Raw genomic sequence first — 15,978 nt, 5'->3', positions numbered from 1 at the left:
AAATAACATAAACAATGTCTATGAATTCTTATTTTTTTCTGCTTAATAATCTAACATAAATACACAACATTATAGAATGAAAAAAAAAAACGAAATTAATTTAATAATTTTTGAATCTAGAAACGCTTGGAGACAATAATATTGTCGTTGCTTAGAATGATGATAAAAAAGCAAAGAATAATAATAAATTATTAAGAAAAGTTTATCCAATAAAATTCAGGGGACGGCACAGAACAAGCACAAGCGTAGGCAAAAACTCATATTTTCTTTTAATAAACGAGCAACAAATACTTGTAGAATATGTATCTAGCTATGGGGATTAAAGAGGTAAGGAACAACATACATATAACAATTTCAAGGGGCTCTTTATAGTAGAGTAAAGAAAAATTTATATAAAAAATCTCTAAACATTTTTTTCTTAATATTGCAAAGATTGTTTTAATAAAAAAACAACAAGGAAAATTTATAGTTCCAAAAAAAAACAAAAAACTTTTAATAAATGTCACGTGTTAATAACATCATGATGAAATTGAGGAAAAACAATAACAAAATATTAAATTTTGAACAAATTGTTGACATTTTTTTTTTCTAAACTAAACGCGTGGTGTCAAACTGTTTAATAATCAAACATGTGACATTTGTTTGTGTGTTCAATATCTAATATCGACATTTTAAGGGGACCACATTAAATATCTAAAGGTCTTGGGTAATGTTATTGTTTAATGTGTCAAAAACATCACTCAAATTTGACAGGTTTTAACAAAAATTCAGCTCACTACTGAAACATATGTAGGCATTAGCTTTTATAAGTTTAAACGTTTTTTAATGTGTTGGAATAATTTTCAATCAAAATTAATTATTACTTAACACCCACACACATATTTTTCTTGTTTTTTTTTAAATATCAAAGACTTTCATCAGTTTGTTACATATTATCCTCTCCACTCTCCCTGTCTCCTCAACAAAATAAAAGAAAAGTAATGGCAACCATTTCCTTTGACTTTTATCAGTGTTAATTATTATGATGTGTCTTTTGTAAAGTGTATTTATTTAAAAATTAAAATTAATTTTACGTTTTGTAATGTTTGAGACCTGTAAGTATATAAAATATGCCTACTCAGAGTATTTTTAAATACACCAACACATTTATCTATCCATCCATTTGAACATACACATTTTTCGAATATATTTTGTCCCCCCTTCTGCTTTTATTTTATTTGGAGTATATTTTTGGAACAACTTATTTGAGGCGTAAAGTTTGTAAGTGAACAGATTTTTTTTTCATTTTGGTGACATGTGTAAAATAAAGGAAACGTGTGTGTGTGTCTGTCCAACAAAGAAAATTTCAAATATTTGGACTATTTTGAAAATCAAAAACGTGTGTGTGAGTATAGGTGGGTTTACAAATAATGTTTCCAATTAAATGGAAGGTTTCTTTTGGTGTGAAATTTCACATGTAATCTAGATAAAACTAAGTTTCGAACTTGTAAAGAAATCATTAGGTATTATATATCGTTGAAAAGGTTATGAAAATGTGCATATTTTAATACCAATATTGAATATATTAAGAATATGTAACAAAATTAACTGACAAATTCGGTTAAAATTTGAAATAGAACGAATTTCTAAATATAAAATAAAATCTTGATTTTTCTGTGTGAATTTCTACTAGGTTAGATTATGAAGGCAGCCAGTCACTGATAGCCGGCACACTTAGGGTCCATAAACTGGTCCCTTTGAGATACCCGAAAAGGATCATGTATCTGTTCCCCAATCTGTTAAAATTGGAAATACAGCGAATTTCGAAACATCATAAAATGTGAAATTTTTTGAGTGAATGTGACATCCGGCTCTATTGGGCCATAAACAGGTCGTTTTGTGATACTCGAAAAGGATCATGTTTCTTCCGAATATCCATCCCTTATATATCCAGACTCAGTTATTCTTCATGTCTTTGGACAAGGCCATCTGGTATGGTCAGCATGACCGGACACCTAAAATAGCTCAAGATTAGAATGACTCGTCATCTCATTAGTAAACCAATATAGATGTCATGATAGAGATTTAATCACAGGTTTACTGCCGGTACATAACCAGATATGGTCACCGCATATCCTGTAGTATCTCTGACCCCAGAAAGCGCGAAATGTAAAAGCCTCTAACCTCAGACGTTAGATCCATCTGTATGGATCTAGAATATATGTATAACCTATCGAAAATCTGCTGTGAACGAAGGGCAAGGCGAATTCAATTAATTTGGAGCGAATTTATAATTTTTTATATAAGAGAATTTAGATTTAATGTCAAACTCCATATACATAAAATTAATGAATTCGCTCCAAATTGTCTGAATCAAATTCGCCTTGGATGTGGTTGTGCAATAGTCGAATGTCAGCTAATAACTCAAAATATTAATTGAAGACATCTAAAACTTTTGTGATAAAACAGAAAAAAGTGTATATGTTTGGAATAGCAAACTCACAATTTGAAAGAAAATATCTTGTTTAAGTATTCGTGACGAAATCTAACAAATTCAAACTGAAAAAATCGGTTCAAAACCAAAATTTAAGGTATTTAAACAAATTTAAGAAAAATCAGGTTTTTGTTATACCAACAAATTATGATATTTTTAGCCATTTATAAGCAAATGTCTTCTGTTCACTTTGGTAACAGAAAAATAATGAGATTATCTCAGTTGTAGTTTCCAAAGTCTATCCAAAATGAGACCAGGGAAAGGAATTTCATAGCCGTAACTGATGGATTTCAAAAGGGAAAAGGGAATAATTTAAATGTTTCTACATGAGATTCAAAGTTTAGAGCTTTAACTTGTACAAAAACATGGAGCTCTAATATAATTATAAATTTAATTAGTATACATTTTCCAAATTTAAATTAATGTTATAAAATTTAAAATTAGACAACGAATTTTCTTTTTAAAACCAACTTGCTTTTTTCTTATTAAAATAAAAATGAGTTTAAAACTCCTTTTTGGTTTGAGAAAAAGAAAGCACTTCTTCCTTTTCCCCACCAAACGAACAAATGCACTGACGTTTGCATTTAATCCGACATCTATACTTACAATTCTTGCTATAGACATTATCGAAAGTATCCTCTATGGAATCGCATAGATTCGATGACAACGATGGCGAATTATTTGCTGATTCGAATTTTTCTTTTTTACAATTGATATTCAAACCACTCAATAACTGTTGTTGTTGACGTTGCTGTTGCAACTGTTCTTGAAATTGTTGCAAACAATGCTGTTGCAATTGCTGATGATGATCCAAAGTAGGGGTCGTCGACGAACTAGCCACACTAACACTATCCAAATCGTCAGTTAAACCAACACTGTTTTCAACACTAATGTTGCTTTGATTACTACCACTATTACCACCAGCCGCAACTAATGTAGTTGCTGAGCCACCGTTTAAATTTAAAGAATTTGTAAAATTTGTGGCATCCTGGAGTATGGAAAGAGAACCACTGCCAGAGCCACACAATAAAGCGGCCAATTCAGAGGAATCAGCAGAGAAAATTTGTTGAGAATTCTGTTGCTGCTGCAGATGTTGTTGCTGTTGTATGGGCGATGGCGACATTGAGGATACTGTTGAGGCTGGCGAAGAACATAATGAATTCGAAAATTGTTGCGTTTGCTGTTGCTGCTGCTGCTGTTGGGTAAATTGCTGCTGTTGATAGTTCAACGTTTGATTGATTTGCAATGCTTGCAAATTATCTGAATCTTTTGTGTTCAAACTAAACTCATCGGGCGTAAAGGCATTACCACTACTCCACATATAATCGTCTGAGGTTAACAAGGGTAAATCGTCTTGTTCATTCATGGGTATATAGGGAGCACGCATTGTTAAATCATCCATGTCATCGACATTCATGGTGTAATATGAAAATTCATCTTCTTGACTTAATGAGTTTGGACTGCATAATGAGGGTAGGCTGCTACCTTCGGGACTCTGAAAAAACAAATAGAAGAGAGATATGTTTAGATTTATATTGTTTATAAGTGGAAAATAAAATAAATATTGTGTGCAGTTTTCTACAAGTCATGTTAGGAAAATTAAAATAAAAGCTAATAACATTTTCGAAGATTTATTGAATTTCCTTGAACAATTTAAATAAAGAATTTAGTTTTGTTACATGTTCAAAAAGTGCCAGTCACTTTTAAAGATTCAAACTTGATTTAATTTTATTTAAACAGATGCAAAAGAAAATGAATTGAATTTAAAGAAATACCATGGATTTGTATAATGAAAAGATAAACAAAGTATTTCTGAGAAATTTCAAAATGTGTTTGAAAGTTGGAACATCGGTTCCCTGTGGTATTGGAACATCAGTTCCCTGTGCTAATACGAAATTTTAAATTTCACCAATTTTTTTTTTTACCGTAAATAGTTTTTAATATTTTTCTTAAAGTATACTTTGATTAAGGGTATGTAAGATTCGGTATAGCCGAAAATAGCGCTCTTAATTGTTAATGGTGAAATGACAAGATGGCTTTTTTGAGATATCCTTTGTTTAGGGACGATTTTGTATGCTGTATCATGTCTTGATGAGAAACGGATTACTGGAAAAAAGACTTTGAAATCTACGATTCATTAGATTCAAAATCTGACTAACAGTCAGTTTAGTTTTCAGAAGAGAAAAGGTTCAAAAATTCAGTTTTTTAATTGAAATTTTTCGTTTCATTCCTATATTTTAAATATAGCAAATCACTTTTTACGATTCATAATAAATATTCACCCCTATCGCGAATCAATATTTCACATGAAATATGTTTCCTTTTCCTTTCTTCGTTCATCAACTTTGTTCATGTGAAAAATTCCCCATGTTGAGAAAATTTTTAGATGGAATTTTGTAAACAATTAACAGCTGTTACGAACAACATTAACTATTGTGAATGAAAAGTTCATGGGAATATCACGATAGCAATTTTACCTTCCAGGGAAATGGATATTTCATGGGAAGAAAATTTCACATGTTATTGCAGATAGGGGTGATTAATTTATAGAAACAGATTTAAAAGAACATGAAATGGATTCAATGAATAACATTGATTTTTAAAAAGAATAAAAAAATATATGTAAACAAAGAATTCTGAAAAAATGCTTGTTTGTTAATTAACAAACAAATAATTAGACCATCTTAAGTGACTGACTTACTTACTTATAAAAAGCAATTAAAATATAAAATAATATTATTAATAATAATTTGTTCTAATTAATTTGTGATTAATATAATATTGTAATTACCTTGGATGTAACACTTGGCGACAGTAAATGCTGTGAGCAATTTGTATCATTCGATTCATCACGATAATTTATAAATGGATCAATGTTTGTGCTATTTGTTGTTGCTGCTGTTGTTGTTATTGTATTGTTATTTGTTGCACATGTTGTTGTAGTTATCATTGATGACGGCGATGATTGTCTATGATTATGTGTACTTGTTGTTGCTGCCAATATTGATGCATTATACGAAGATGTAGTCGATGACGATGTAGGCGATGCCGATGACGATGAACATGTATTGCCAGCAGATTTGATTGTTGTTTGATTATTGCTATTGTTGTTGTGATTATTATTGCTATGTTCTGTGGACGATGTGTTGGAGTCTAAAGAATTGATGTCATCGGGTAAGAGACTGCCATAAGAGCCCATGCCAAAACCAACTAAAATCTCACCAAACAAAGGGCCCGATTCATCGAGTGGCATGCAGGCATCGACAGCATTTGTGGCCACTAAGTGGGCAGTTAAATCGTCTGGTTCTTCTTTAAGCACTTGGAAAAAGAAAAGAAATTAAGAGAAAATTTATTAAAAAACAATGTTTATTAGGTTTTTCTTATGGTTAAGGTGTTAAAACTTTAAGTTTTGTGTTAAATGTAAAAACAATATAGTTCAATTTTTTTGTTGTTGAATTGGTTCCTAAATGTAGCACATATTTTCTAATTAATTACACACGTTTCAAGTTTTTGTTACATCTATAATGAATATAATAAAATTTTAACACTATTTTATTTATTAAACTAAATATATGTATGTATATTCAATGTAACTGGCAAAATGTGTAGCAAATTTAGCATTTTATATGTAGTTCTATAGTCAGTCAACTAAATTGACTGATTTCAATTGAATTTAATTGACAATTGCATGAATTAAATGATTTATGTTATTTTTATTGTTTTCATTTAGTTTGCCCAAAAATTAAAATTGTTATACATACATATGAAATAATTGGTTTTGAATTTTGGCCATATTTTGTTACTTATTTGAAATTGAAATTTGTTGAAAAAAAGATATAAAAATTCAATTAGTTGAAATAAATAAAATAATGATTGAATAACTTGTATTGAAATTTATATGACGAATAATTCCTTCACTTAAATTTTTTTTAAAACTAAGGGCTCGGCTCACTAATTTTACATTGAAAAGAACAAATAAATTTGAATTTTTTTTATTGTTTTCAATATAAAATAAGAAAGAAAATGTTCGTTCGCATTTAGTGAGCCAGGCCCTAAATATTTCTTAGTTTTTCTTTTGAATAATTATAATTGTTTTTATAAATATTAAAAAATACGAAATTTTATTTAAAAATTACTCTGAAGGTACTTTATTAAAGAAAGTACTTTTTGAAAAGGGTATTCCATTCTGCATAAACTATTTGAGAATATGATTATATCTCGCGGAGGTTTCGTGAATTGGTTACCCAAGCTATACCATTTTTTGAGGGATCCTCAGATGTCATAGGTCTATGCTAATACGCCCTTAAATCCAAACAAAATTATAATTAAAAAAACACTTAATATTTTAAAAATTAGTTGTTTATGAAACGTACTTTTTAAAGCCATGTTACAAATACTTCAAAAATAGGTATTTTTTTATAAAAAGGAACTTTTTTATAAAAAGGAACTTTTTAAATTTGTACAATGTAGATTTTTCTAAATTACACATTTTAAAAAGGTATTTTTTGGAATTTAAAGATATTTTTATTAAAATACCTTTTTTCAAAAGTATCTTCAATTATTTTAAAAAAGTACTATTTTCAAAAAAAAAAAAAAGATTTAAGGGATTTTTGTTAAAATTGTTTTTTAATTTTAAAAAGTAATTTTTTAGAAATGAGGTTTTGAAAAAGTTACTTTTTAAATTTTTTTTTTAAAAAATTTGTTTATTTAAAAAGAAGATTGTGTTTTTTTAAGAAGATACTTTATTAGAAATGTTTTTTTAAAAAGGTACTCTTTTAAAATATGTTCTAAAAGATTTTATATAAAAATTGTTAATATTAGGATGATGTACTTTTTAAAAAATATCTTTTTCAAAAGCAGGTAGGTACCTTTTATTTTAACAAAGTAATATTTTTAAAATATAATTTTAAAGGTTTTTTGTTAAAATTGTGTTTTTTTAAGAAGGTAATTTTTTTGAAAGGAGTTCTTGAAAAAGATCTTTTTAAAAATATTTTTTTTTTAAAGGTACTTTCTTAAATTTTTTTTTTAAAAAATGTACTCTTTGAAAAAAATGTTTTTTAAAAATTTTTTTATCAAATATATTTTTAAGAAGGTACTTTCTTCTTAATTGTACTTTTTTAAAAGGTACATTTAAAAAAAAGTGTTTTTAAAAAGGTATCAATCAGTTTAAAACTTTTCAAAGTCTTTTCAAAGGGTACGTTTTTAAAAATATAAAAATATTGTTTTTAAAAAAGTACTTTTTCAAAAATATATTTTTATATTATTATTTTTATTTTTTTTAATTGTACATTTTAAAAAGGTAAATTATTTTTTATAAAAAAATACCTTAAAGATTCGTTGGATACGGAGAAGCCTTTAAAACTAGATTATTTAAAAAAAGAACCAATTTTTTGAATGATTATCTTCTTTTTATGGATCTAAAATATCTCACTCTTTAAAAAGATTTAGTTAAATAAAGAAAATGATTTCAAAATTTATAATAAACTTTAAGACTAGCTACTTTTTAATCCATGTATAGTAGTAGTACTAAAAGTTTATTTCTGATACTCTGGACATATTCAGACTTAACAGTAATTTCTTATCAAATATTATGATCAAAAAGAAATGAAGTAGTAAAAATAATTAAAAACAATAATAATTGATTTTTATGTTTAAAACAATTGCCAAACCTTTAAAAAAACAAACAAAATTAATGCAACGCACATTTTTTATATAAAAAAAAACAGTTAAAAATGAAAACCATTAAAATTTTTAATAATTTTAAAACGGTTTGTGACACATAACAAGATTTATAACATGAATTTTGGACATGAGAAGATTTCAAACAATAAATAGTTATACAAGAAATTATAAACGAAATTATACTTTATAATTTTCCCATATTATGAGAATAAATCATTAAAAATTATATTAAATTTTTAAACACGTTAAAATCTCAACTAATTTTTATGGGGATTTTGATATTTTTTATGACAATAACAATTGTTCATTATTTTTAGCGCCTGTTATAGAAATTAAGTGTGTAATAAATAATAATGATTATAGTTATTTAATATCTGTTTGATTTATAAAATAATAGCTAAGTAACCTTGCACTTTATTACACTCATTGCTTTACATTCTCTGTATTACTATAGCTTTTTATTTGTTTTTCCCCATACTAAACGGTAAAACTATATATGAAAATTTAATAATAATACGAGTAATAATAATAATAAAAAACAACAACACAATCAATGACTGATGTGATGACAGCCACAGAGAGAGAGAGATAAATTTAAAAATATTTGTTTTGTTTAAGAAACTAAAACTCAAATAAAATAGTCTACAACAAAATTTGGCAAAAAAAAAATATTCCAAAAATACACACATCATATTTGAATTTATTTGAATTTTCCAAATCAAATTAAACAAAATAGAAATGCATATAAAAAGAAATATGTATGTGTATTCGCATAAAATGTATATTATTAAAAACGAAACACATGATTTTCAATAATTTATAGAAATAAATATTTTATAAAGGGGAAGTTTGTAGACAAACAAATAAAACAGTGACAGGCAAACAAAAGTAAACAAATATTCTATTAATGTTTAAGAAATCAATTTTAACAAATGTAAAAATAAACATTTTGAAAATATTCAATTTAAAAACAATATTTTAAATGAATTATACGCCTTTCAGACTGAGGACAAGTGATTAAGTGATTGTGGCAAAATCAACTAAAAATTTTCCAATACATATGCTTAATTTCCTCGAATTTTTTTTTTTTGAAATCCTAAATATAAAAATATGAAAATTTTTTGTTGCAACTAGACAACGAAATCCAATTTTTCACGAAACTACACTATTTCCAATTGTATTTTGGAAATTTCCAATTGAATTTCAGAATATTCCAATTATATTTCAGAATTTTCAATATGTACTTCCGAATTTTCCAAATGTATTTGAGAAATTTCCAATAGCATTACAAATTTTTAAGTATAATTTAAATATTTTGAAACATGAAAATAGAAAATTCTGAAATTCAATTGGAAATGATATAGTGTGAACAGCTGAGATTTCATTAATGGCTCAGTCACACTACCAAACTGCATGATTTCGGAATGACATTTTGATTGCTTCCTGAAGAGAACAGCTGTCGTCAACGATATCATTTCATATAGCTCACAGCGGAACACTCATTCTAACTGCCAAATTCCCCAATTTTTAAAGAAAATTATTGCTAATTAAACACTCTTAAAATATGTGTTAAATCATTTTTAATCTAATTTTTATTATTTTCTAAGTAATTTCAATTAATTTCTATAAAAAAGAAAATATAAAAAATTTCGTCTTTTTTTCTATTATTTAGAAATTATGTATTTCTTAAATGCTTTTTATATTCATCATTGTCCAACATATGATCTAATTTAGTAGACAAACAAACAGTAAGATTTCAGAAATCAACTGATAATAATTTACTAATTTAAAGCACAAAAAAATGTTTAATATATTTAAATGAAATGATGTGCATCTTAAAAAAAAGCAGAAATAAATATAAATAAATTTAAAGAATTCTTTTTTTTAACACTAAATATAGGGATCAGTAGAACAAACAGCAGACACACGCAGGCAATTTTTAAATTGTTGAAAAAAATAAATTTGTCCATATGATTTGTCAACAAAAGAGAGAGAGAGGGAGAGGGAGAAACAACTAAACACTCTAAGAAAAATCTTGGTAATACATATTTTCAAATGATTGAATTGCTGCAATACCTCGATAAGCCACAAAATCAAAGACCGGTTTACATTATTAAGTCTAGAAAATATCTACATTTTTTTAAATTATCTTGGCCATTCCCAGATATATAGTTATAAAATAAAAAAGTAGTTTTTGAATTTGTGTGACTTATCCAGTTATTGCAGGAAGCCCCTCATCGAAGTTAATGAATATTTGACTATTATCAGAAAATGTGAAAGTCGTGGTCGTAAGAACATAGTTTTTATTTTTTAATGCTTCTTAAAATGGAAATGCTTCTTTGAGCTTTTATTGGAGCAATCATTATTCATTCCAAAATAGGAAATCACAAAAGTCTCTCTTACTTTACTGTTTCTATGCTACATTTTTCTAAGTACGGTTTTTGTCTGAGAAGTGACAGAAAAAATATCGAGTTCGTCTTCACAGTCCAACTAATTGTGCTGAGTTAAAACAAATAGAGAAATATTGGTATTAGTATTATTTGTAGAGTTCCTCCGAATATTGGATTATTCCAAAAATAGGACTTAGGTCAGTATTCAGTAGTCGGACAAGATTGGGACGAAGAAGTAAAAGTCTTATATTAGGCTGTACCGAATTTTAAAATCTAGGAAGTCGCGATTTTTTTCTTAAATCTCAGTCATTTGTGGGCCGATTTTTTTGATTTTAAATAGCAAACTTATTTGGGCTATAGCGGATATATTGATGTATCAATAGCGTATGAAAGTTATTTGGGGGTTTAGGAAAGTTGATTTCAACAGACTTTTAGAATAAGTCCTAGTCTTTTAATACGTACTATTTTAGAATAAGGCGTAGTATTTTAGAATAAGTCCTAGTCTTATAGAATTAGATCTAGTTTTTTCGAATATATTGGCATTTTACGCCATGTTAGATTATATTTTTTTCATAAGAGCTTCTAAACGAAGCTAAATATTTCACTGGGATATTTTTTGAACAACTATTGCGAACAAAAATAAATTATCAAAACTAGTAAACACTTCAAACTAGTCTTTTCCTATTACGTCATTCAATTATTGCATTAAATTTTTTTACGAGTGTAAATGATGTATGCATGTGTGCATTATGAAATGAATATAAATAAATGCATATGTATGTATTGTTAAAAATGTATAATAAATATGAATATATTAAAGTAAATGTATGTATATATAAAGCAATTGTAACTGTTGTTAGCAGGGGGCACGATTCTATAAGATACTATATACACAAATAAACACTTTAGGACTTTAACGAGCGCAATGAATGACAATGTAGGTGAGTGGCATGATGTTGTAGGAAAATAAATAAATAAATAAAACAATTTAATAATTGAAATGCAAAAAATAAAAAAGTAAATATAATAATAGTAAACAATTGAACAAGAAAAATTAATTATATACTACTTGTATGAAGGAGTAACAATATGTAAATACATATAGTAATAGATGTTGTAAAACAAATATTTATTTGTTAACAAAATGTTGTTATTTAGAAAAAATTTAGTTTCTTTAATCCAGCTGGAAGTGATTTATGTTTAAAAAAATCAGTTGGCGTTTTCTTTTCTAGCATAAATGATGCCTTTATTCTTCTGCCTTTTACACTTCGTATAACGTGTTCTATTCAAATAATGTTGCACTAAAACCCCGAAAATATGCAACATGTTTCACCCTCAATTTTATAAAAAGTTTAGAAAGACACCACTTTCTAGACAGCATTTCTTGTTATTGTTTTTGAAGTTCGTTTGTGTTAATGAAATATTTTTATTTTGTATTTTTAAAAGTGTTAAAACGGGTACCCGGCTATTCCCGAAATATATAATGATACTATAAATTAGGAATATTAAAGCCAAATTTCATATGAAAACATAGTGTTATAATTATTAAATATCAGAACTTCGAATTAATTAATAAAATTTGAGCTTAATTCACTAAAATCTTAATCCGTAATTAAAAAATTTCAGCCTTTCATTTCATAAATCCATTCCTAGTATTTAATTTTTTAGATTCATTCCAAAGCCTTTGTTTAAACTGAATTAATTTTAAAGTTAATTAATAACTTTGAAAGATTAAATTTTTGTTAAATCAAATTATTTACAAAATTAATTGAAAAAATTGTCTTAAGCCTTTTTATACTAGATTTGAATTGAAGAAAAACTCTTAATAAATTTTTAAAGCTATTTTATTATGGATTTGAAGAAGAAATTTAGAGAAATTAGAACGATTCAATAAGAAATAAATTCTATAAATAATAAATTCACTTTTTAAATTTTTATACGAAAAACCCCAAATAAATAATAATAGTAAACTGTCTATTATTACCGAGATATAAGCAAAAAACTGTTCACTGTTTTTTGGTGAAAAAAATAGAGTTATAACTATTTTTCTATGTATTTTCGTCAGTTTTTAATTCCCGGGATTCCCGACAAAATATACCGGGAATCGGGTAGTGAAAAATTATCAAAATTCCCGGGAATTCCCGGGAGAAAACCCTAATGAAAAACTTTTAAAAATTATTTAAAAACTGAGTGATTTTCATACAAAAATTCGAAAATTGTTTTCCTTTCGTGTTTCGGAATCAGGCCCTGAATCAGTTGGTTTTGTGGATTTTTTAAAAGGTGATTTGAGTGCGATAAAATTATAAATTAATTAAATGAAAATGGAAGGTTTTTCCTTAAGAAATTTATATGTATATGAAAATAAATAAAATTATTATTATTTCAATTATTTTTCAAATGCAAATAGGACTGTTATCTACATTTTTACATTCTTATTTGTTAGTCTTGCCCCCATTTTCTCAATCTCTGGTTATTTTTTATTGTGACGATAGACTGACAGTTCTCATACGAAAATTATATTAATTGGAAGTATCGTTAGGAAAAATTATTTTTGAGGAAATGGGGCTTTATAGGCGTATCATCAGTTCGTTTAGAACTGCGCTTTTTATCTAAATTGAATAGTAATGGCACCTACTGATATTTTAGCTTACATTCTAAGCGATATCACACCGATTAGGCAGCCGCTGGGATGTTTTTAATCCATGGTCTATTTATGCCGACCAGTGATCGGCGATCGTGTTTTAAGGGCTAAAAGCTGTTGTAAAAGTTGTTTAATATTTTGTTATGGTTTTTGAGTAAAATCTTAGCAGAACTCCTAGCACATCCCTTATCAAGCCATGTTAGATGTGATAAGAAATGTTCCATTAAAAAACTAAACAGATTTTAATAAATTGCATTAAAGTTTTTTTTTAATTTTTTTCCTTTTTCCTTTAAAATTATGAAAAATAATAGATTTGTTTTTTTGAAATATTAGTTTCACTCACAGAACGCATGCTTTTTTATGTTTAATAAAAAAAAATGATGACAACTTATGAAATAAAGCGATATACAGTGGTGGCCACCAATTTAAGACAAATACTTGAATTTTTTTCATCAACTGAATTTTAAGTGCGATAGAGCCAAAATAAAAGGACCTCTAAGGGTATGAAATTTATTATTAATGTTTCTAGTTTCTGAAAAATTTTTGGAAAAATCGGTAAAACATATATGGACAAAGATATGTCGAAATACGTTGATCCACCTCAGCGAACATCCGCTGTTAATAACATGATATGACCGAAACTAATGGAACTAAAAATACGAAATTTGGTCCAGATATTTTATAATAATAAAAATATAATGATATAAATGTGAGAAAATATGTTTATTTAAAAAAAAATTTTTTTGGTCAAGTTGTAGAAAAATTTTATGTGTTCATGGTGAATCTGTATGAATTGACACAGTCGAATAAAACACACTTGTGTGTTAAAACAGTCCTCATGCATACATATTTGTGGAAATATTTGAAAAAATAATTGACAATTACATTGAATTTAGCAAACAATTTTTGTCTTAAATTCATGGCCACCACTGTACATATAAAAGATGTATAAATTTAATAATAAAGAAATTCTAAACAAATTTTAGTTTGAGAAAGAAAATGACAAAAAGTAAATAGATTCTCAGCCAATACATCATCTTCATCATCGCAATCTAAACCAAACCAAACAATATACAGCCAATTAATTTGTTAAGTAGTATTGTCACACACAAAATACCGAATAAATTTATTTATTTATTATTTATTTTTTTCTTCTTTAATATTGTTTAGTTTGGTTTTTTTCTATAACAATTTTATTTTTAATATTTTTTTTGTTGACGAGCAAATTGTTGTTTTTAAACAATTGGCGCGTGTATCTTGTTTAAATGTGAAAAAAGCTGTGTGTGTAAAATAAAAAAATTTGGAATGGAAAAAGAAGGAAAACTTTTTTTTAGAGTGAAAAAAAATAAAAATATCAACAGAATCCAAAACAACCACAGAACGTAGGTTGAGTGTACATATATTTAAACAAAAAAAAGACATGAAAACTAAATTTAAATTATTTTGATATTTTTGTTATTGTTGAAATGTTGACAACCGAACGACCAAGTAGCTAAAAAGTCTATTGCAAAATATTCATGCACACACACATAATATTCACAATAGCCGGGAAAGTGCGTTAGACATTTGGTATTTTGAATGAACTTTAAGTGATGATCATAAAAAGCCAGAACAACAATCACACGTTATAGATACAAATCTCTCAAATAGGAAACAAACTCGTAAAAAAAATAGCATGTGACACAATAGAATAAACAGCAATTGAATTTTATTTTTTGTTTGTCAATTTTTGTTTTTTGTTGGTGGAAAATTTTGAAATCAAAACAAATAAATTTAGAAAAATTGATTTTAATATTCTCAACACAAGCAGCAATCTCAGCACGTTTTCTGACAAACAATATTTATTACTCTGCTCAGAGTAATTTTTTGTCATCTTTTTTTTCAAATTATATTCGAAATAATTCAGCATTTTAAAATAATTATTGGTAGCAAAACAACCATTATGTTATATATTTTAATAACCGGTTAAATATTTGTTTTTTTGTTTTGCTTCATGCACCCTCTTAAAAATGAATTCTGCCTATAAAAACTTTCGTTTGCTGTAGCAAATTTTATTATCAATTTTGATTTCATTAAAAAAAACCGGTTGTTTAAATTTAAAATTAAAAGAAAAACAAATGTATTCATAAGTATTTCTATTATTTCTATTTTAAATTATAATTTTATTTTTTTGCAAAAAAAAAAAAAAAAAAACCAGACCTGCCTCAAGGTCTTAAGGAAAGCATCAGTATATTTTTAATGTTTTAAAATCATTTTGATTATATTAAAATATATGTATATACACATGTATAAATATATTCTCAATTTTTTCAATATTTTGAAAATAAATATAAAATAAACTCTAAGATCTTGATGATTACCTACATTCATTATTCTGATAAAATATTTTCTTGTTTAGTAAAACTAAAATTTACTAGTTTAACCCCCATTTTCTCAATATTTGCTTATCGTTTTTCGTAACGATATACTTCCAATTAACATTTTTTTATGAGAACTGTCAGTATATCGTCACGATAAAAAATAACCAGAGATTAAGAAAATGGGTGTAAGCCTCATTTCCTGAATCTCTTCCGATTAGTATATTGTAATTTTTGTATGAAAACTGTCAGTATATCGTCACAATAAAACATATCCTGAGATTCAGAAAATGATGCTAAAAGATTAGTTATGAATCTTTGATGTTTGAATAACAAATTTCATATATTGATTTAAATCAATTTTTCTCATGAAACTAAACTGTTAAACTGAACAATTTTTTTAATGTTTCTGTTAACTGTTATACTTAAGAATCT

At 26.6% G+C, this 15,978-nt stretch overlaps 1 protein-coding gene across 3 annotated transcripts in view; it reads right to left on the bottom strand.

Moving 5' to 3' along the window:
* Positions 1–15,978, bottom strand: part of sima (similar) — a 281,132-nt gene that overhangs the window by 32,862 nt on the left and 232,292 nt on the right. For all 3 annotated transcript variants that reach the window (XM_065515340.1, XM_065515341.1, XM_065515339.1), the window contains 2 exons: positions 5,265–5,791; positions 3,080–3,968 (listed from right to left, as the gene is read on the bottom strand). In XM_065515340.1, the coding sequence (XP_065371412.1) occupies positions 3,080–3,968; positions 5,265–5,791 (1,416 nt within the window). The remainder of the gene's footprint in view (positions 1–3,079; positions 3,969–5,264; positions 5,792–15,978) is intronic.

Source organism: Calliphora vicina, chromosome 1, assembly GCF_958450345.1.
Source record: "Calliphora vicina chromosome 1, idCalVici1.1, whole genome shotgun sequence".
Classification (NCBI taxonomy): Eukaryota; Metazoa; Arthropoda; class Insecta; order Diptera; family Calliphoridae; genus Calliphora; species Calliphora vicina.
Note: the sequence above shows the minus strand (reverse complement) of the source record. Positions and strands in the feature narration are given on the sequence as shown.